We start from the raw sequence: 20,587 nt of genomic DNA, 5'->3' as shown, positions 1-20,587 counted from the left end.
CCCTGTGAATTAGCTACTCACATTACACTCTTCCGACGAGCAAAGTTTATTTTTAGTCCCTGGCTAGATGTTTGCACCGAGAAAAAAACAACCTTGGAAGCAGACTGCTGCAATCCTGTGGCTTCAGACAGAATGTGTATGCTAACTTACCCATCCCAGCTGCTGCCCTACTCAGGAAGCAATTTTCTGGTTAAAGCAGTTTCCCTTCTCTAGCAATCACTTGTTTAGGCTTTTATGTTGCTTGCTAGTATACACAAGATGGGAAACTCACTTCCTGATCCATTTAAGTTACATCCCGTACTGAACTTTCTTGAAAGAGTAGATCCCAACTTGTACAGAAACTAGTTGCTGACCCTAGACAGGGAGCAATTGCTATAGAGGTGCAATTAAGTGATCGCCTTCAGTATTCCAGAACCCCAGTGCTTGAAAAACCTTGAAAGGTAGTATAGATCTCACCCTCTCACCCCTCAAGCAGTGCTGAGTTATCACCATGAAAGAGGTGCTGCTGTGGTTCTAAACACCTCCCTTAAGATGTATGACAGTGGCAGTACTGTGCCACAGACCGTGCTCTTTCCTGCCGCAGCAGAAAACAGCGGGATTCCACACAGTGCTGCCTGGCACAAGGCACTACAGAACCTCTTCAGACAGGTCAGGAAAAGGAGGGAGTTGTACTGACTCATATATACAATAACTTTGTCTTGAGCCCTTCATAATCTCCGGAAAGGTACTGCCCTTCTAATACAAGTAGAAAGTTAGTGGTACCACTGTAAGCTGACAGCCAACTGCAAGACCACACATTCACTTAGGTAAGCGTTTATTAGAGAATCCTTTAACATGAAATTATACAAATAAAGTTCGTATAAACACAAGTCCACATTGTGTCATAACATGAATGGCAAAAAGAAAGTAAAAACCATAAAAGAAAACTAGTCAGCTGCTATGTACAGTTGGACACAGTTGTGTCATACACTAAGTCTTTTACAAAATAGTCATTTCCTCTCACGAAGACCACCCTCCGTTCACTGACGATGTGCTGCAAGATGGTTTTGTTGCAGTATCTCTACCTAAAAAATCAAGACAAAATGTATGTCAGATCTGTGCAAGTTACTACAAGAATCGTTAAAAGGTCCATTTTCATGAACTGCTTTAAGTCTTCTATATATTCCTTTCTTCACTGTTAAAGATCATATGCATATTTATTAAGGTAACACAAGAGGTTTTGTTACCCATCATTAATTTATCTTCCCAAATACAGCCATTCAGCCCATTTAAGAAGCTGTTCCAGAACACCACATCCAATTTAGACTATTAATGAGGCTCTGGATCAGTTTATTTCTACTGGAAACACTGCCAAAAGGGTTTCAGATTTTTTTTTAAATCCATCTAGACTGCTGTGCAAACAGAAGTCAGGTTGATTTAGTTCACACAGTGCACATGCATATGATCTTTAATGTTTTTCCAGATTTAAAAGTTCGTTTTGGTTTGCAGATTTCACTATTAGCTATAAAAAGAAAAAAGCAAGCATTAAATCTTAAAGAATGCACACTTAAAATGAGGTTCCACAATTGAAATACAACACTAAACAGAAGACCAAATGATTAAGCTGTAAAGGCATTTATGTACTTTAACTCCTGTAAAAAACCATTTAAGTTAAGACACTTAAATCTCCAAAAAGATTAAAAAAAGAAGCCAAAGTCTGAAGTTTTCCACTTTAATCTTTACGCTGGTACATGAAGTTGGAAGAGACCATACCACAGGACAGCGTTTTCTGGTGTATGCCTTGCGCTCTGCCTGCAACGTGCGACCCCAGAGATAGACGTGGTCAGGGTGACACACGGCCTGCAATGAAGTTCCCGCTGGCGGGTACAAACAAGGTATAATGTCAGAGTTAGAAGACAACATTCTTGTTTTCCTTAAGTTGTACCCATTTCAGTACTTTACCTGTTAATACTTCTAATAAGTTTAATTATTCCTCTAGACCACCTGGTACACAACGCAAAACAGAAAAACTCTTATGTTTTTCTGAAGTACTAAAGAAGATAAAGTCACATTTTAACAAAGTTAAAGATCTATAGACACTGTAGGCAAAGCTGGTTTTAAAAAAAAGTATTTTTTTAAGTTAACAAAAGCTTAATTAAAAGGAAAAGTCATGCTACGCAAGTTTTTACTCTTCATTTGTCTATTGATCTTTAAATTAGATTAGACATACTCAGAGTGGACCTTGCACTCATGTACACACCTGTTTCCTCAAGTACTAGGTACTGCTTTAGTACGGCTGGTAGTTGTTTTGGTGATTGCCGCCACCACGGGATGCCTTTCCGTATGTGCTTTGTTGACCTGTAGATAACATTGAGGGGGGGAAGAAATCACTCAGAAGCAGTAACACCCTATACTCTGAAGGCGACTGTTCCCATACAGCACACCAGCAGTGCTACTCTTTAAAGCTGTGTGTTATGAGTAAGAGGTGTTACAGAACTAGTTACTATAAGAGGCCCCTGTTTAAAGATGCATACTATTATTATCTGGAATGAGATCAAAACCACTTACCGCTATAATCTGTGTATCCTGGCCCATATCCGTAATTGGGATAGTTGTACCCAGAGTAGTCATATCCTCCATAGCCACTGTAGCTTTGATCACTATAAGCGCTATTGTAATTTCCATATCCTTGATCATAGTAGTTATTAAATCCTTGATTCCAGTTTTGTCCCTGCCCTGAAACCAAGCATAGCATTTAATTTACAGAATCTACTATTTTTCACTCCTTTCCTATGCCACTTCATCTAGCTTTCTATGGCAATCTTTTTATGCCAGAACTATTACCTGGCAGAATCTTCTTGTCTTCCCCAAAAAAAGAATTTTCTAAAAAGAAAATTCATCTCATTTGGGTATAAGACAGGTCATAGGATCTTATCACCCACAACAACATTTGAGAAAGACAGCAGGTAGCCCTGCTTATAGAAACAAACAGCCAGGAAAAACCCACAACACCAAAGGCATGCACTACAGCAGCTTCTGGATGCTTTCCTTTAACTTTGTTTTGCATCATTAATTGCCTCAACTCCAAGTTAAACCACAGGATCAGCTTTACTGCATTGTGTTGGTTGTGACTCCTTGATTTTAAGACTGAGATGCATTAACCTGTAACGTAACAGCTCGTCACTTCTTTTATTTACAAGGTGTAGCAAAGCAACCATCTTTTGCAAAGAGTTCACAGCCCATGAGCCAGCAGTATATCCCTTCACATGAAGGGTAACTGCACTATGCATTTAGCTGTACTGTCTACTGCACCCTACATCTATTGTCACTTCACCACTTGAAGGCAAGCAGAGCAAGAGATTCTCAAGCTTCCACAAGCTATCACAACCACCAAAGTGCCATTTACTAACAGGCTACTTCCCACATTCAATTTCAACACAAGATCTGCATGCAGCCTGAAACATCTACAAACACCTTCGTGTTTAGCACAAACACTTGAAGCATTGACTTGAGTTTCAACATCCAAAACACTCACCCCGTCCACGCCCCCTTCCACCTCCTCGTCCACCAGCTGTATTGCTTTTTCCTCCTTTCTGCTGCTGCTGCTGTTGCCTGTATACCTCTTTGGGCTGTGCTACTTTGATCTCACACTGTAAAGAAAAATCCCGTAACTGGTCAAGAATTTAAGGACCAGACCATTCATTTTGTGAGCTGCTTTTAGGGAAGCCTTCAACGGTGGCCCATTTCACACCCTGAGAAGGAGAGCTTCCATACCTTGCCTGAACCAATTTGATGGTATCTGCTTTCTAGTAACTTCTTTACTGGCTCTTCATCTGTGTAGGTGATAAAACAGAAGCCCCTCCTTTCATTTGTCTTTGTGTCCATGGGAAGCTCAATATTTTCAATCTGAAATCAAAAGTACCTATCAATAACACATCAAATCTGTAAACTGCTTTTCACGCTACCAGCACCATTTGGGAGCCCAATGTCTGTGCCGACTGCTTTTGACAGCTATAAGTCAGCCCATCACAATACTATGGACTCATTAACATACATATAGTTTCCAACAGTCCCTAGCCTTATGTAAGCCTGAGCCAGCTCTCTCCTCACATATTCTTTTGTCTTAAGAGGCAACACGGCACCTGAAAACCAGAGCTGTGCTTATATGCCATTATACTATACCTCGCCAAAAGCGCCAAAGTACTCTTTAATCTGCTCTTCGGAAGTATCAGGACTCAGCCCACCAACAAACACTTTTTTTGGTGGCTCCTTCCCTTTTAGGGCTTTTGCCCTTTTAGGATCTATTAGCTTCCCATCCAGTTTGTGTTCCTTCAGTTCCAACACCTAGAAAGCACACAAGGAAAAAAAAAGTCTCAGATCCCTACAGCTGACACGGGCAGGCTTTGTTCCATCGAGACAAGAAATCCACCCACCTTCTCCACGCTGGCAGCATCCTTGAAGAGCACGAACCCAAACCCCCTCGACCTCCCAGTGACTGGGTCTGTTTTAATCGTACAATCCACAACCTCACCAAACCGAGAGAGATACTCGGTCAAGTCCTTCTTGCTGGTGTCCCAACTGAGGCCTCCAATAAACATTTTCCTGAAACGCGAAGGGTATACACGAGTATGTGTAAATACGCATGTGTACACACACACAGCCGGGCGGGTGCAAGCGCACACGCGGAGCACGGCGCAAGCCAAAGGCCATCAGGAGGCCACGGCCATCCGGCTCGGCTTGCAGGGCCTGGCAGCCGCGCCCGCTGCTCCGGGCCGCGGGGGCAGCACCGGGGGCGCCGCAGCGGCCCGGCCCGGCCGCTACACGTGGGCCGCGTCCGTGCGCCCGGGCCCCGCCACACCGAGCCCGCCAGCAACACACACACCACACCCCCCCCCCGGCTACTGGTGACGTCACGCCCCCTGATTGGCAGCCCCCCTCCCCGCCCCGCGGAAACTGGGTCAGCAGCACGGGATACAAAGGCGGGCGCGGCCATGGGCGCGGGGAGAGGAGGCCCCGCCCCCCCCCCGCGCCCGAGCCGCCCCCCCCGTCCCGTGCGGCCCGGGAGGGCGGGGGAGGGAGAGGGAGGCGCGACCCCCCCGGCCCTACCCGTCGTCCTGCTGGTTCTTGCTCGCGTTGATCTTGGAGCCCTCGGCGAACTCCTCCGGGCCGCCGCTCATCTCGGTCGCGTCCTCCATGGCGGGGCGAGGGCGACGAGAAGGTTTTAGGCAAGCGGCGGACACAGCGGAGATCTGTGCGGGGGAGAAAATGGCGGCGGAAGAGATCCGGGCACCGCCTGCGCCGCCCTTATATACCCGCGCCGGCAGCCAATCAGTGCCACCCTCGCGCCCGGCACCGCAGCGCCCCTAGCGGCTCCCGGCGGGGCTGCAGCACCCGTCTGCCGCCGGGCTCCCCCCAGCCCCGGGGCCAGCCCCGGCCGCGGCGCCGCTGGGTCCCTGCCCTGCCCTGCCCTGCCCTGCCCTGCCCGCCGCGGGGCCCGGAGCCCGGCCACCGCCCGCCTCGCCTCTCCGCCGGCTCGGTGCTCCCCGCGCCCTTCCCGCCGCGGGCCCTGGGGCGAGGCGGCGATCGCCGCCCCGGGCGCCGGGGGCACGCGCACCGGGGGTACCGGGCCAGGCGGGCTCCGGCGCCGGAGCTGAGGTGGGTGGGGGTACCGGTGCAACCCAAAAACCCCGTTCAGGCGGCGGCGGGGCGGGGCGGGCGCTCCGGGGGCGGGCACAGGAGGCGCGACACTCCCCGCCGCCGGGGCGCCGCCATCGCCGCACTCGCCCCCCGCGATCGGTGTCGGCGGCCCGGCCCGGCCCCCCGCCCAGCCGCAGGGCGGAGCGGCCCCGGTGCGCCCCACGTGCCGCCGCCATGGGCGTGCTGCCGGTGCCGGCGGAGGTGCGCGCCATCCTGCTGGACATCGAGGGCACCACCACCCCCATCGCCTTCGTCCAGGTGAGACCCGGCGGGCCGGGCGGCGGCGGCCTCCCCACGCGGCCGGGGGCCCCGATAGCGTCGCCGTCTTTATCGTGACACATCCCACCCCCCCAGCCCCGGCAGCCGGGGCGGGCACGCTGCGCCGGCCGCACGTCGGTGCCGACCCGGGGCGGGAGCGGCTGCGGGGTGGCGGGCGGCCGGGGCCGCCCCGGCAGCTCCAACCGCGGCTCATTTCTGCGTTTTTCGGAATGACACCCAGGGGAAAATCGGTCTGGTTTTACCGATCGCCCGTGGGCAGTGGAGCGGGAGCCGTTCCCGTTCAGTGAGTGGGTTTTTCATGGCTACAGGGAGCGCCCTGGGCCTCGCCTGGCAGCAGCCCCCGCAGCATGGCTGTCGCTCAGCGCGCTGCCGCCGCAGCCCCGCACCCCGGCTTGCAGCGGGCCGAGGTCCCGCCGCCGGGTGCCCCGCTGCCTGTTCCCTTCCCAGGGCCATGCAGCCAGCTGTGTCCCTGCCTCTCGCACAGCGCCCGGCTGTGTCCCCAGCTGTGTCCCCGCCTCTCGCACAGCGCTCAGATGTGTCCCCAGCTGTGCCCCCCCCGCCTCCCGCACAGCACCAGTGCGGGGGGCAGGTGCACTGAGGAGGGCTGCACCGGCAGCACATCCCGACGGGCGGCTTCCCGGGCTTCGGAAAAGATGTAGGACTATTGCACACGGTGGTTTAGGTGCCGAAGCCGGAGTGCCGGGGCGGGTGGGGGGGACGGGACCAGCGGGAGGCATCCGGACAAGTGCTGTAACTGTGCCACTAACACTCCAGCTGCTGCGGCCCCCCCCCTCTCCTGGAGGATTTGGTCCCTAACCAGGTTGGTGTGCTTCGAAGGAAGGAGCAATCTCCACTGAAGGCAATTGTCCGAGCTCCTGTCATTAACCTGTATTTCTCCAGGAGACTTTACGGCTTTCAGTGGATCTGTGTTGCCAGTGCTTTGTGACCCACGTGGGTGAAGGTGCTTGCCAAGCTTCCCAGGTGTTTCTGCTAACACAGTTTAACAGATGAACAACGTGACCTACATCTTCCCTGTCCGCGTTCTTCCAGTGCTCTTGAAGAAACTTCGGGTCTAGATGGCATTACAGCTGCCTCCCTCCCCTCGATATCTTTCCATTTAAACAGTTTGAACAGCTCAGCTTTATTAATGAACATCTCTCAGAGCAGCAAAGATGGTTAATAGCCACCTTGAGTCCATTTTGCTGTTGTGCAAATAGCATGCGATATACCTGCGATGGTTTCCTACCCAGAGTTCTTTCTCTTGTAGGGAGGCTGAATGAGTTATGGCTCTCGATGAAACCTGGTTTGCTGGAAATGCTTGAAACAAAGTTATTTCACTTGGACTTTCAGCTAAACTCCATAGAGCCTGTATTTCTCTTTGAAAGGCCCACTGCTGGTTCTTCAGGCATTTTCATTTGTTACCATTAAAGGATTTTATTTAATCCTTTCTTTAGTATTAAAATTATTGAGTATGCAAAGTAAAGAAATAGAACGAGCACAAGCCAGTTGATGGGTGGATTAAGGAACGATACCAGAAAAGAGAATATTTGATGGCCCCTAGTTAGAGGTCACCAAATTTTCTCTTTTGCCAGGCCCACCCTGGCAGAGAAAAGTAAATGGCAGGGCAGAGATGTAATGTGATAAACTACATCCCCTGGCATTTGCCACATCTCCTGTAAAAGAGCAGATTGTCACTGAACTTTGTGACAGTTTGCATAGACATTAGGAGGAAAATTGACCCTGGTTGCTTGGAATACTACAAGTGCTAGTGATGGCGTGCTATGTGGGTGTCGACTGATGATAAAAGTACCACCCTTCCTCTACTGGGTTTAACATTGCTGTGAGCAGTTGCAAAGGCTTAGGAGGGCTGCTGAGCCGTGTTTGCTGACGGCTGTGTCTCCATCCTGCCAGGCTGTGTTGAGGCAGCCACATCTGGGGCTGGATGTCACTGGGGAGCCCAGCTGGCTGGCAGTGTGGTGAGGTGATAGCACCCATCTCCCCAGCACGCACGGGAGATGGACGGAGCGATGGGAACTGTGCACAGGCAGGCTTAGGTCTCCTGCTAGCCAAGATAAAAGCGGGTGAACCTATAAAGGTCAGCAACAGCCCCAGTTAAACCTATTCAGGAGTTTGCAGCCACCAACTTTTGCTGAAAGCTGAAGTCGCGGAGATGGAGGTATTTCCATGCCAAGGAATCTTTCTTCCACACAAACTCATGGCCTTTTAAACTTAGTACATCATTGCCTAGGATCACTCTAGACATCCGTAAACTGTCACCCTGACTGTCCACCACTCCAGCTGCCACATGGGTGTCCCCTCCTGGACCACAGACATCCATGTGTTTGCCAGCGGGCCAAGGCTTTTACCCTTTTAAAATCCACTGAATCACAGAATACACTGTGCTTTTGAAGCCTGTTTGGAAGTTTTTCTTCGCCAGCACAAGAGCACAAAACACTGCTTTTGGAAAGCAATTGGGACCTTTTGACATCCAAGGTAAAGGGAAGTTAAACCAAGGCAGTGAGTTGGTTGCATTTCCCAGTGGCTGCTCTTTAATTTCTTCCATGATTTAAAAGACTTTGAAAGCAACTATGCTCAAATAAAGGAATTGAGAGGGTAATAGGGGGTATTGCAAGTCTGTTGATTTCCCTGGACACGTTTGTGGTAATTCTCTAGGCGTTTAAGACATTTTCCTTTCCCCTAAATTTACATTGTTTTTAAAATATACAACATGGAAAACACAATATTACAGTAATAGAAAATCCTGCAGTTCTGCCACCACATCCATGCTTTTAGCACCACCGTTTTCTTAATTCAGTAAACAAAGGTGACATACAGTGAGGAGAAAAATATCACTGGCCATTTTTTGAGGAGAGACAAGTTCAGGTTAGTTTCTTCCCATCTCTTCCCCATTCCTTGTTTTTCCCTGTTAAGAAAAGTTTGGTTCCGTACCTGAAGGCAGGAGCTTCCCACCCTTCCCCTTGTCCTCAGGCTCTTCCACACCCAGAGGTGCTGTCGTGGCAGCCGCTTGTGGCTTCTCAGTTGTGAAACACCACTAATGAGAGTGATTTGTAATTATTTCAGGTGCCCTTGGGATCTCCAGGAAGGTTTGGCATTCTCCCATGGCACTTTTTCCTAACCCTTTTTCATGTTGTTTGCAAGACTGTCCTATGGAGCTCAGTGTCACTAAATAGACTTTTCCATTTTCAAAAGGTCCTCTAGCTCTGGTGAGAAGTTGAGCTGTGTTTTCAGAACGTTAGGACAAGCACCCCATTAAAAATAGGAGCACTGTAACTTGTCAGTTCAGAGTACATACACAGTCAGCCCTGTACTTATCAGCTGGTGAGAACCTGGGGTCCTGTCTGCCATCTGAGACACTTTCACAAGCCCAGGAAAAGTTATCACCCACCTTTTCCACCCTGGGATTTAAAAGTTGAAGCTGCCTAAGCATTTGTGCAAAAAATCCACCTGCACTGATGTTGGCCCAAGGCTGGCTCCGGGCTGCAGCCAGTGGCACCCCTGGCAGGCGGCTTCACAAGCTGCAGCGCTGCAGGGGAAGCTCCAGCAGAGAAAATAGCTGCACACACCGGCATGTGCAAACGGTTGCTTTAAAATAAGGTCAGGCTTACCTCTGCTAGGTTAAAGGAGCTGCCTTGTTTTTCTTGTGTGCTGCCAGGAGACCTTGTTCCCTTACATCAAAGACAATGTGAAGGAGTATCTGCACGCTCACTGGGAGGAGGAGGAGTGCCAGCGAGACATCGGGCTTCTGAGGAAACAGGTGAAGTAATGGAGCTGTACCGTGTCTCTGCTGGTTCAGGTCACTCAGATTCCCCCAGTCACCCAACACGAGTCCGTACCTCTCTTTGCTCCCCAGCAGAGGCTGGTTGCCTCGATGGGTGGATTCTCCCCTACCCAAAGCCTGGAGTTGCGCTCAGGGAAGGGCTGGTGCTCGGTAGGCAGCAGCTCAGCTGTTTCATTCAGCTCGCCTTGGTCTTCACGGCCCCTGAGCAAGCGTCAAACCACAGCTTTTCAGCTTCATGCCTGCACTGTGCCCTTCTCTTGCTGAATCCACCACCTGTGGCTTCCAGGTGCCTGTTTGGGAAGCAGTGTGGAGGGACAGCAGAGTACTTGTCCAACACAGGGCAGCGTATCCTGCCTCTGTACAGGGACATGGCACCACTCGGAGACCTGTGGCTATCTGAAGCCAATAGATATATTTGCTTCTTTGCCTTAATTTCAGCAATTAAATACTTAAGCAAGTATAATTCTTGTTAAGAGTATTTACAATACAGCTACAATAGTGCTAATTGTGGGATTTGGAAAGTACAATCCAAGCAAGTGTTTCTAGACACAACTGGAGTCTGAATTTCCCATTGAGGAAAGCATTCAGTGTTGTAACCCTTCATGGGAAGAGCAGTTCCAGCGTGTCCTGCAGAGAGGTGCATTGATGCAGGTGTTGGACCCCTTTCCTCCATCGAGATATTGAGACCACCCCACCTCTTCCCTTACCTCTTTTTATCATGAATGATTTCCAGGCTCAGGAGGACTCCAGCTTGGATGGGGCCGTGCCCATCCCTTTGGAGAGCGGAAGCGGGGAAGAGGAGCTGGAGCGGGTCATCCAGGCGGTGGTGGACAATGTTCACTGGCAGATGTCTCTGGACAGGAAGACCACAGCACTGAAGCAGCTGCAGGGTCACATGTGGAGGGCAGCCTACACGACCGGGCATGTCAAAGGAGAGTGAGTAATAATAGCGTACCCCTTTCCCCGGGGCAGGTGTGGGGTGCATCTCTCCTAGGTGTTTGTTAGCAGAGTAGCTGCATAAGCTATTCCTGGAAACAGCCCCGCGTACAAATGCCAATAGGATTACTACCTCACTGGAGGAAGCCAGTACGTTTACATTCTCTTGTGGCTTAAGCCAGGCCACTGCTGTCATGGAAGCAACTGCAGACACTTCATTTCAAACTTGATCGTGCAGTGAAACAAAACCATTGAGCTTCATCTTTGGGTCTAGGGAAGCAAAAGCTTACGGCAACCTCGGGATTGACCAAGTTGTCTCAGTGCCCACTGGGAAGACGACAAGTGGGTGAGAGTGTTTCTCCTTAAGGAATAACCAGCAGGTACATGCTGGGAAACAGTGAGTTCTCCAGGCACCTGGGCAGGGCCTGTGAAGGAGATGGGGTCTGAGAAAGGAACAAAGTAGTGGGGACGGGGCAATTCTGGTCCCATGACCGGTGGAACATTCATCTGGGACAACTACTGCATTAAAAGTTTGGAAAATGTCTCAATATTTCGCTACAGAGATTTCTTGGTAAACCAAGAGACTGAGGCACAAGTATGAACTTACAGTTCTCCATCTTGCATTTTTTATCCCTGAATTGCACTCACATTTTGGAACAAGCCTAAACAAGCTGGAGTTGCAGGGTGAGGTGCTTTCAGTTGTTTCCTCCTGCTTCGTCTCTTACCTGCACGTTTCCTGCCTTTCCCCTTCTTTTTATCTTCAGGTTCCTCTTTATCTTTCAGCCACAACACAAGTGTGCATAAGTAGGGACAACTGGAGTTAAGCCTGATCTTATAGGTCAAGAGGTATTTGGTTAAATAAACTATGCATTTCAGGTTCCTAAAGAAGTAAAACAAACCCTTAAGTTCACAAAGTGTTTTGCCAAAGGAAGAATGAGGAAGAAGAAAAAGAGCTCACAGAAAAGTGTAAACATCTCCCAGAGAAAGCAACAAAACCCAAAAGCAAGTCAAGAGGGACAGCCATCCTGTTGGTTTTTTTTTTTAAAAAACATGGGTAATTGCCTTATAGTGGCCCGAAAACTGTGGAGCTAGCCTTGCTGCATGGCAGCCTTGGAGAAGTGAGATCTCTAAAGTCCCCCCTTCACCCAACTGTATCTGGCACATGTGTGTCTGAAATCCAGGCACTGAACTCAGCATGTGAAAACATGAGAGAGTCTGGGAGTTTCTGCAGGTGCCATACAACCTCAAAATATTTTCAGCTGACACCAGAGACATTTAATAAATAACTATGAAAAAAAGTGATATTTTTTTTTAAATACATAACAAAGCCCTGAACAGATGGCTGAGAAACTGGAGATGAACAAAGGGCCAGCTGATTGCTACAAGTCCGCAAAATTCAATCCAACACCTCCTTTTGCATGTATTTGAAGTCCTCTTTCTTGAGGTGTTCAGGCGCTCAGATCCTCTTTTCAGGGCAGTACCTCTGGGCCTTGGGCCAAGCGGCCACACAGAGCTGTGCAGTGCAGGTGGGAAAGCTGCAATTTGGATTGAGATGAAAACTCAGTTCCCTGAGGATTGCATCTCCTCCACCTCTTCTCCATCATGCTGCCATACCAAACCGAAACCTCTTCCCTACCCTTCTGAGGTTGGTTGTGGCCTTTCCTTATCAACCATCACGTGTATTACTGAGGGACTTACTGTCAGCCTCACTTTGTTCCTCTTGAGCAGCGTCTATCTTTCAGATTCCCCCAGTACACGCATCATCTTGTAAATGTCCTTTGCATACAAAAAGCTTTTACATACATGTAACTGCAGCACTAGAGAGATCTCGTGGTATAAATGAGAAGGGTATGAGGGAACTGACACATCCGTTAGCAGTTACACAGCAGTTGCCTTGGCTTTGGTCCTTCTTCCCTCTCTTGCAGCTTTGCTCCTCGATGCTGGGCTTGTCTTTGGGTGGCTGCTACCTGGGAGTGAGACCTAACTCCTGTTTTGAGAATTGTCAGCCCATTGCTAGACTGTTATCTTGCCTTCCCAGCCCTTTGCCAGGCTGGAAGAATACAGGGAGGGGTGCTGCTGCCTAGTGAACAGGAGCTGGTGCTCCCTCTGCGGTGCAGTTAAGCCAGAGACACATCTGGCCCACAGGTACTACTGTACGATCTGAGTCACTGGGTAGAGTAGCTCTGACCTCAGTCCCTGAGGGGACGCTCCTTTCCCAAATTATTGTCTGGCTTCAGGCAGTTCGTACAGTGCTGCTCATTGAGCTCCTGCAGCTGCAGTCTGCTCTCGGTTCCTCCCCACGCGTGGGCAGAGCCTGAACCCGTGGGGTGCATTTGCCCCGTATGGATGGAACTTACGGCCACAGCTTTTACCAACAGGGAAACTTGTAGCTTGCAAGGCAGGTGGGACTCAAGATGCAAAAGCCTGTATTCTCTGTCCTCCCCCCTTATTCCTCCCTCGCAGAGAACAGCGGGGGGATGCCATTTCCCCCCACCTTTCCTTCCCTCTGCAAACTGAAGGGGCTGGAGAAACTCCTGTCAAAGGTCTGAAGTAGCCCGTCAAAGCTGCTGTCTGTGTAGCAGTCACTGAGCTGCTCGGTGGCTGGAGCTGGGAATGCGTGACCTGGTGCTGAAACAGACCCACCGCTGGCAGGAGTCCTGAGCAGCCTGGGAATGAAGTCCCCTTGCAAACTGAGGGGACAGTGTCTGGCTAAAGGTGTCCCTCCAGGTGCCTCTGGGTTTGCCCTTACCTGTTGCCCTGTTTTGCTCCAGAATCTTCGAGGACGTGGTTCCAGCCATCCGGAAGTGGCGGGAAGCGGGGATGAAGGTCTATATCTACTCCTCGGGCAGCATTGAAGCCCAGAAGCTTCTGTTCGGCTATTCTACAGAAGGTGATATCCTAGAGGTAGATAACCTTATCACCTTCCTTACAGCTTCTCCCTCTGCAGAGGACTTCACTCCCACAACTGCCCTTGCTGGATGCTTTGTGCACAGGGGCTGGGGCAGTGGCTTTGTCCCAGCAGAGTTACGCTCAGCCAGCTGAGCATGCTGGCACGGCTGCATCAGCCCCTGTTGCTGTGGTGGAAGGGAAAGGGGATGTCTCACTGGGGAGCGAGGTTTAGCCCTGCTCTTCAGGTGGCACTTGGCAGCTGCCTTTGCTTTTCTCTTTTTCAGCTCTTTGACGGCCACTTTGATACCAAAATAGGCCCCAAAGTAGAAAGCGAGAGCTACAGAAGGATTGCTGCCAGTATTGGGTGCGCCACCAACAACATCCTGTTCCTGACGGATGTCCCTCGAGGTAGGTGGCCTGCCAGTCCTGCTGGCTCTTACCTGTGCGAGGGAGGCAGGTGCTCTTTCAATGCCTGCTGCTGACTTGTCACAAGCATCTCAGAAATGCTGCAGACCACCTTGCTTCAGTGGCTGGATGCTACCATGCTTCTTCCGCACGCATCCAGGCTCTGGCACAGCAGCGGGGTATCTGTGAGCAGCGCTGCTGCGAGGGAAAATAAGTCAAGTAGAAAACCTGCCCTTGCACCAGCGAGCAAGGAGAGACTTGGAAGTGGTGGACCGTTTGCTGGAGGAGTTGGCGCACTCCATTTAAAAACAGGGTCAGTGGGTTTTGTGACCCCATGCTTGGGGGAACAGACCATGTGTGCTGCGCTGCTATATGGCAAACACGGTGGCTGGTTCTTTGCGCCACTTACTGTTAGGTTGTGCTCAGCAGCAGGAAAATATTGCTTCTGGTTGTCAAGACTTGACCCCTGGAAAGCCAGGCTCAGGAAGCTAATTGATTTCTTGCCCTTGCTGGAAATGTTTTTCTGGTGGAAAGGGCACTGGGTTGTGATCTCAGTCTAAGCCAGCACAGTCCCCAGGAGTTAGCCCTTACCCCCTCCCCAGCCATGGCAGCAGAGCTGGTGGCAGCTTCAGGTTACCTCCTCTTCCCTGTTTTTGTCTTCCCGGGGCCTGTTGCTGTGCTCAGGAAGTTTGTGAGAAGCGGTTCCCAGTGCGGGGTGCTGGACTCAGTAACGCCACAGCCTGACCACAGCCCAGCTATTTCCTGGCAGGAATGGAGCTGCCGGCGCGTGCTGCCTGCACAGCGCCTTGCACAGCGCCTTGCACAGCCATCCGCTGGGAGAGGGAAGGGGATGGCGAGGCCACCAGCTCCTGCCTGGTCACATTATGCAGCAGCTAGTGACCCACAGCGGCTCTGCCGGGAGCTGGTCCCTCTCTAGAGCTCTGCAGCATCATGTGCAAACGCTGCTCTCAGTCTCAGCCTTTAAAAGCACTTCACTGTTTTGGGGCATCTTCAAGCCTTGAAAACACTTATGTGAAGAGGTCAGTGGGCTCGTCTCATCTCCGCTTTCCCCACTTCTATTTGTTTCAGAAGCCAATGCGGCCGAGGAAGCGGATACTCACGTGGCTGTGGTGATCAGACCAGGCAACGCAGGACTGACAGATGATGAGAAATCGTATTACAGCCTCATCTCATCTTTCACTGAACTTTTCCTGCCTACCTCCACTTAGGGAAAGCAGTGCACGCACAAAAGACTATGCTTCACCTGAATTGTCCTTGTGTAATGTTAGGTAATCTTGTCCATAATCAGAATTTAAAACCAAACCCACATCATGTCTTGGACCTACAACTAGTGCAAGCAGGTATGGATAGAGAGTATGGTGTGGGGTCCCTTGTGCAGTAGGATGGAGGGCTGCAGCAGCCAGCTGGAGCTGGGAACAGGGTGGGGAGAAGCACCTAGGAGCCAGGCTGTTCCTCCCTTTCCCAGCTAGCAGTTAGCTCAGAGGATGCTTCCTTCAGACTCACCCATTGCAATCTGGTGCTGAGACGCCCCACCACGAGCTCCATCATTTTTAGAAACAGTCTGCAAACAAGATGCATGGCCTTCTGTCCCAGGGGGACCACTGGGGATATGAGCAGACAGGGTTGCTGGCTAAGTCAAAACTGTCAGAGTTAGGGGAGTTAGAACGCCCAAAAGAAAATGCCAAATGTGGGCTATAATACAGTAGGTTTGGGCTGCCACAGCAAAAGCCAGCCCTTGCTGCAGGCAAGCTCTTTAGACCGGGAACAAATTAAATCTTGGCTATATCCACAGCAGGTCTAGGTACAAAACAATACAACTTGCACATGGAAGCTGCTTAGTGCTGCTCAGCCAGCCTACCAGAATGAAGTAGAGCTTCATATTTCAAAGAGAAATACAGCTTTAAAAACTAAATTCTAGACCCACCTCACTGCTGCATCGTGGTGCTGTGCTATGGGATCCAACTGGCTGAACACCAAAGTCAGCTTGACCGTGAAGTGTCTCGCTTAGTGCTAACCCATGGTGCTCCTCAGCAGCCAGCATCACCCCGTCACACGTTCATAGCACTAGTCAGCTGTGAGCAAAACTTGACACACAGCTGCTCCTGAGGGGAACATCCTGCTGTGTTTAATGAGAATTAAAACCCCGACCTTTTCACCCACCCTATCTAAATTGTGCCAATTTATATCATCAGATGGTCATGGAGCTTTTCCTAATGTAGTAAATAAAACCACAACTTTGCTCTCCTTGTGTTCACTCCCTCCCAGTGTTCAGCCTCCCAGTGTTTAGCACCAGTAATCCCAGCACCTAAAGGCAAATATCTTTTTTTAAAACTTGTGAACAATTTGTTTTCCTGCTTTTGTCCTCCCTGGTCCTTTCTTCAAGGCAGACATCCCTGTCCTGCCAAGGAAGCTGTGTTGCCTCCCTGACCATCTTACCATCTCGGCAGGGGCTCCGGGGAGGGTGCAGGAGCAAGAGCCACAACTAGGTTATTCCTGGTAATCAAGGAGGCAGAGACGGTCTGAAACCCCAGTTCCCTGCTGCTGGCACTTTGTGCATGGCTGTCACTTGCTACTTACTCATTTCTGTGTGACTGTGCTTGAGCTTGCCCTCGTGGCTGGCTGAAATGTAATACCTTTGCCTTCCTGAGCTCTGATCTACACCTACAGCTGTCCCTGTTGAGGGGGTCTGCTCTGTAGAGAACAAGCAAGAGACGGGCATTTTGGGAGGAAACCACATCATGCCAGCACTGCCCTTCTAAAACTGATGGTAGCAGGTAAGGCTGTGAGGCAGCTAGTCTGGATGCGTTTCTGGGCTGTGTATGAGTGTGATCCTCCTCCTAGAAAGAGCCTGCTAATTAGCACTGTTACAATAAGTGTGTCTGCATGGCTGAATAGTCCCTGGCTTCCTTAAGTGTTAATTTTAATCATGACACTGCAACTACCTTTTGTTTTGCCTTTGCCATCAGAAAGCTATGCATGGGGTAGGGGACAAAAATAAAACTCACTTTCTCCATAAAAGCACTTTATTTAGTGGTCATGTTTCAGTGTATATCAGTTGTCATTTAGTTGTACTGAAATGTGCTGTTAGAAATACTCTAAGAAATGTACAGAGTTATCACCAAAAACCTCAAGTTTAGTTTGGATTGCATATAGGAAAAGGAAAGAAAGACAAGAAAAAAAAATCACAAACATTTTTTTTTCTGATAAAATTACAAAATATAAAATGATAAACTGAAAGTATTAATTAATTTTAAAAAACAGTCACAGTGGACTATTTACAGTAAACCATCCTTAAAACAAATTGCTATTTTGTGCTCCATATGCGTTGAGCCTGTGTGGCCATGTGAGAGGTTCCCCACTTGCATCTTTTCCAGACTATCCCCTCCTGCCCTCACCCAGGACGAGCTCCCCAGATGTGCTGCTAGGGAGCCCTGCACCTTATGCTGCTGTGCCCTTGGGCCACCCTTAGCGTGTCCCTCCAGGAAAGTCTCCCACTAATGACACAGCTACAAGGAGAAGGCCTTCAGCAGTCCAACAACAACCCTTCATCGGCTGGAGATGCTCTGGATTTGTAACAGCTGCATGAGAACAACTTTTGGCCCACAGGAGATAAAGGGCTGGCTGAAAGCTTTCTACTTACAATAGTCGACAGAAGTTCTTAACTGTTTCTCCTTTCAGGAGAGGCCTCTGACCTTTGCAGAAGACTGAATGCCCTCGTGCCTTTTCCCTCTCTATCAGAAATGCCATGGTGCGGCACGAGCTCCCCTTCAAATGCCTTCTGCCGCTGTTTTAATTTCTGATTACTTGCCTGCAGCTCAGGCAAGATGCACACCTAAGCCGAGCCTGATGCATGGATGAAAACAGGAGTCATGTTCATGAGAAGCAACCTCCATCACTCCCCTGCCCACCCAAAACAGCAGCCTTCCCAAAACCAGGTTTCTAAACGGGGGTTTGAGCTCCTGCTTTTTCTTTGAAAACAGACCTGTCTGAAAATCTCCCTCCAGGGAGGGAGAAGCCCTTCTGGTTTTGCTGTTCCCTTCCTGCACCTCCAGCCCTCAGGCTGCATCACCCAACCTCTGGTGCAGAACTGCCTCCCTGCACTTTGGAAGCCCACTGAAACGTGTGGCAGACTCCACTCGGGACAACAGGCCACAGTGAGGGGCCCTAAGCCCAAGCCTCGTGTCAGCGTATCTGAACTTTGACTTCTGAGTGCACAAGGAGCAAAAGCAAACCCTACGCCCAGAACCACCTGCAACAGTTCTGTTCTTGCTGCAGGCAAGCCCAGTGTCTCCAACAGAATGTTTTCCCCTTCAAGGAATAAAAAAAAAAAAGCTTTTGAAATACTACACATGATATGTGGTGGAAGCACTACACACTTATAATGAAAAGCCTTTTCTAGGTCACCTTCAGAGCACACGGGCATTCCCATCTTAATTCAGCACCTGGCTTCCACCAGTCCCCACTGTGGTGTGAAACACAAAGCCGAGGACAGTGCTCCACTGTGCCATCTCCCCTGGCCTGGGACGGGCTGCCCAGCTACGTCAGCCCAGTCTCACTTCCCGATCACAACACAGCTTCTCCCAAACCTGGCTTTACTGTCGGCTGCTTTCCCAGACAGAAGAAATGCCTGCCTGCTCACCACATAAGCCAGCCAGCCGGGGCCTTCCACTGCCCGATTCCAGGTCCAGAAGAAACAGCTGCCCTTTCTCATCTTGCCAAGTCACAACAGTTGGCAGCAAAGAAAACAACACAAGAAACACACAAAAGATGCAGACTGGTGACTCCTGAAGACTCCTGGTGCCTGGAGAAGTCCATTTCCTTCACCTCCTCCTCTGCAGAACAGGCTGAGGAGTGCCTGTCTCAGAGGGGCATCGTGAGGACTGGCTGTTGAATGTTCTGAGCAATGCGAGTGTGACAGGGCCACTCAGAAAGAGTCACTGTTCAGTCGCAAACTAAACAGCTTGTGCTCCCAATGCTGCCGCTGAGAAGGGTCCACTCCTCTCCCAGCAGACAGATAGTTTTGTTTGGCTCTTAATGAGACAGCCACCCTCGGAGCCCTTTGGCAACATGATCATGATTGCACATGAAAAAAACTCATCAAAAAAGTGTGAATGAGGTCATGTTTAACCCATGAAACCACACCTGCCCCCCCCTCCCCCCGCCAGAGGACAGGCTACACCTGATCTGTCTGGTACTCCGAGGCTTCCGATAAGCTTTCAGAAAAGCTCAGAAAGTTTTCCTGGTACTCAGAGCAAACAATCTCAAATCTGTAGTGCCTGAACTCCACTGCAAAGGTGCCGAAGTAGCACAGGAAGCACATCACCAGGCCCCACTGGATCCTGGAAGCATGCATGTGAATGCCTTGTGCCATGAGGATGAAATCTGGAAGAGGCAAGTCAAGGAGAACTAGTGGGAGTAGAGACACCTGCCAGGATGAGAGAAAACCAACAGGGAAGACAAAATCTTAAAAATCAAAGTCAACCCAGATGACAATCAACCCAGCCAGCCATCTCAGGAGAGCTTGCATGTGGTGCCAGAGATGGAAGGGATATCAGGTGTCCAACAATGCCTGTGGAGCGCAGCAGCTCTCCTACACAGACCAGGGCTTCCTGATTCCAATTCAGGCTGCTAAACATTCACAGAGGGAAAGACTTAGGTGCAGAGAAATCAATTACTTGCTTGAACATCTAACTAGCCAGTGACACAGCCAGCAAGCTGGAGATCTGGCTGCGGGCTCCCACCTGCCAGGAGCCTCCCAGCGAAAGCTGGATCAGATCTCTGCACCGCAGGCAATGGGGACACCCTTCAACCTACATTGTGCAAACTTTCATTCTCTTTAGATAGCCTGCAAAATCATCCCTTTCTGTGAAATCCAGGAAGCGTCATTCTAAACAATATGGTATGTTATACTTAAAGGAGAAAGAATGCTGCCAGAGACAGAAACCATCCTCCAGGTTCATGCACCCGTGTGCTTGGACCACATATTGCCTGGCATCAGGGTCTCTCACTGCTGTGCCTCGGGTTGTGTTGGGAGTACTCCATAAAAGCAGTTCTCATCTCCCCTAAAGCAGAAGGCACCCTCTCCTCAGCTGGGGACCTGCCCTAGCCCAGTGCACATCTCCTCTAAACCTACTGGCTCTTCTGTCTCTCGGGATTTCCTCTGTACTTCAAGAACGCAGCATCACAAATCTTCACAGGTAAAACAAATAAACAAGCAGCATCTCCTATGCTTTAACTGCACAAAGCCGATAATCAGAGACTTTTCATCTTGGGCTTAGTGTAGGCAACCAAAGCTTCATTTCAGCAAACAGCATTCTGTGTCTGTCTTTAAATATCATCTTCTTTCCCTGCAGTGCAAGGGTTATGCACAAGCCACATGAGATAGGGAGCCAGCCCCAAGCTTTTTCAGAGCTGGAGAGGCAGGGGGGCACAGAATGGGTCTCCTGCTTCAGCCTGCCCTCCTCCACAGAGGGCCCAAGGCCTTCAGTGCCATGCAGCCAGCTGGGGAGGGCTGGGCGCACCCAGCATGTCAGTACAGGAGCAGCTACACCCTGGCGTACCTGGCTGCTCCTGCTCCCAGCC

The 20,587-nt window shown here is 50.2% G+C and overlaps 3 protein-coding genes across 12 annotated transcripts in view; 1 reads left to right on the top strand and 2 right to left on the bottom strand.

Moving 5' to 3' along the window:
* Positions 1-797: 797 nt before the first annotated feature.
* On the bottom strand, positions 798-5,306 carry HNRNPDL (heterogeneous nuclear ribonucleoprotein D like). Of its 4 annotated transcripts, XR_008745774.1 has the most exons (9): positions 5,086-5,306; positions 4,413-4,581; positions 4,162-4,323; positions 3,754-3,885; positions 3,515-3,629; positions 2,548-2,715; positions 2,240-2,337; positions 1,753-1,856; positions 798-1,064 (listed from the first exon to the last, which is right to left on the bottom strand). XR_008745774.1 is itself a non-coding variant. In XM_055795735.1 (8 exons), the coding sequence occupies exons 1-7, from the start codon at positions 5,172-5,174 to the stop codon at positions 2,267-2,269; spliced, it is 906 nt and encodes a 301-aa protein (XP_055651710.1). In that variant the 5' UTR covers positions 5,175-5,306; the 3' UTR covers positions 798-1,064; positions 2,240-2,266. The 4 variants fall into 4 exon arrangements, 3 of the variants coding, with proteins under 3 accessions (XP_055651710.1, XP_055651711.1, XP_055651709.1); XM_055795735.1 differs by lacking the exon at positions 1,753-1,856; XM_055795736.1 differs by having other exon boundaries at positions 798-1,856; positions 5,086-5,279.
* Positions 5,307-5,441: 135 nt separating this feature from the next.
* ENOPH1 (enolase-phosphatase 1) lies at positions 5,442-17,031 on the top strand. The gene is made up of 6 exons (XM_055795737.1): positions 5,442-5,934; positions 9,629-9,730; positions 10,488-10,690; positions 13,462-13,594; positions 13,864-13,987; positions 15,074-17,031. The coding sequence occupies exons 1-6, from the start codon at positions 5,851-5,853 to the stop codon at positions 15,211-15,213; spliced, it is 786 nt and encodes a 261-aa protein (XP_055651712.1). The 5' UTR covers positions 5,442-5,850; the 3' UTR covers positions 15,214-17,031.
* The window catches only part of TMEM150C (transmembrane protein 150C), a 25,905-nt gene continuing 22,328 nt past the window's right edge, over positions 17,011-20,587 (bottom strand). For all 7 annotated transcript variants that reach the window (XM_055795724.1, XM_055795726.1, XM_055795721.1 and 4 more), the window contains one exon: positions 17,011-19,387. In XM_055795724.1, coding sequence (XP_055651699.1) covers positions 19,179-19,387 — 209 coding nt within the window. In that variant the 3' untranslated portion in view covers positions 17,011-19,178. The remainder of the gene's footprint in view (positions 19,388-20,587) is intronic.

This window comes from Falco peregrinus, chromosome 2 (genome assembly GCF_023634155.1).
Source record: "Falco peregrinus isolate bFalPer1 chromosome 2, bFalPer1.pri, whole genome shotgun sequence".
NCBI classification, from domain to species: Eukaryota; Metazoa; Chordata; class Aves; order Falconiformes; family Falconidae; genus Falco; species Falco peregrinus.
This window is presented reverse-complemented; position numbering and strand designations above follow the sequence as displayed.

Excerpts from the sequence above, each read along its gene's own strand:
- HNRNPDL (XM_055795734.1), bottom strand. The coding sequence starts at position 5,174 with ATGGAGGACGCGACCGAGATGAGCGGCGGCCCGGAGGAGTTCGCCGAG. Across the intron at positions 4,582-5,085 it reads AAGAACCAGCAGGACGACGG|GAAAATGTTTATTGGAGGCC; the intron begins GTAGGGCCGGGG and ends TTCGCGTTTCAG. Across the intron at positions 3,630-3,753 it reads ATCAAATTGGTTCAGGCAAG|TGTGAGATCAAAGTAGCACA; the intron begins GTATGGAAGCTC and ends TTTTCTTTACAG.
- ENOPH1 (XM_055795737.1), top strand. The coding sequence starts at position 5,851 with ATGGGCGTGCTGCCGGTGCCGGCGGAGGTGCGCGCCATCCTGCTGGAC. Across the intron at positions 5,935-9,628 it reads CCCCCATCGCCTTCGTCCAG|GAGACCTTGTTCCCTTACAT; the intron begins GTGAGACCCGGC and ends GTGTGCTGCCAG. Across the intron at positions 13,988-15,073 it reads CCTGACGGATGTCCCTCGAG|AAGCCAATGCGGCCGAGGAA; the intron begins GTAGGTGGCCTG and ends TATTTGTTTCAG.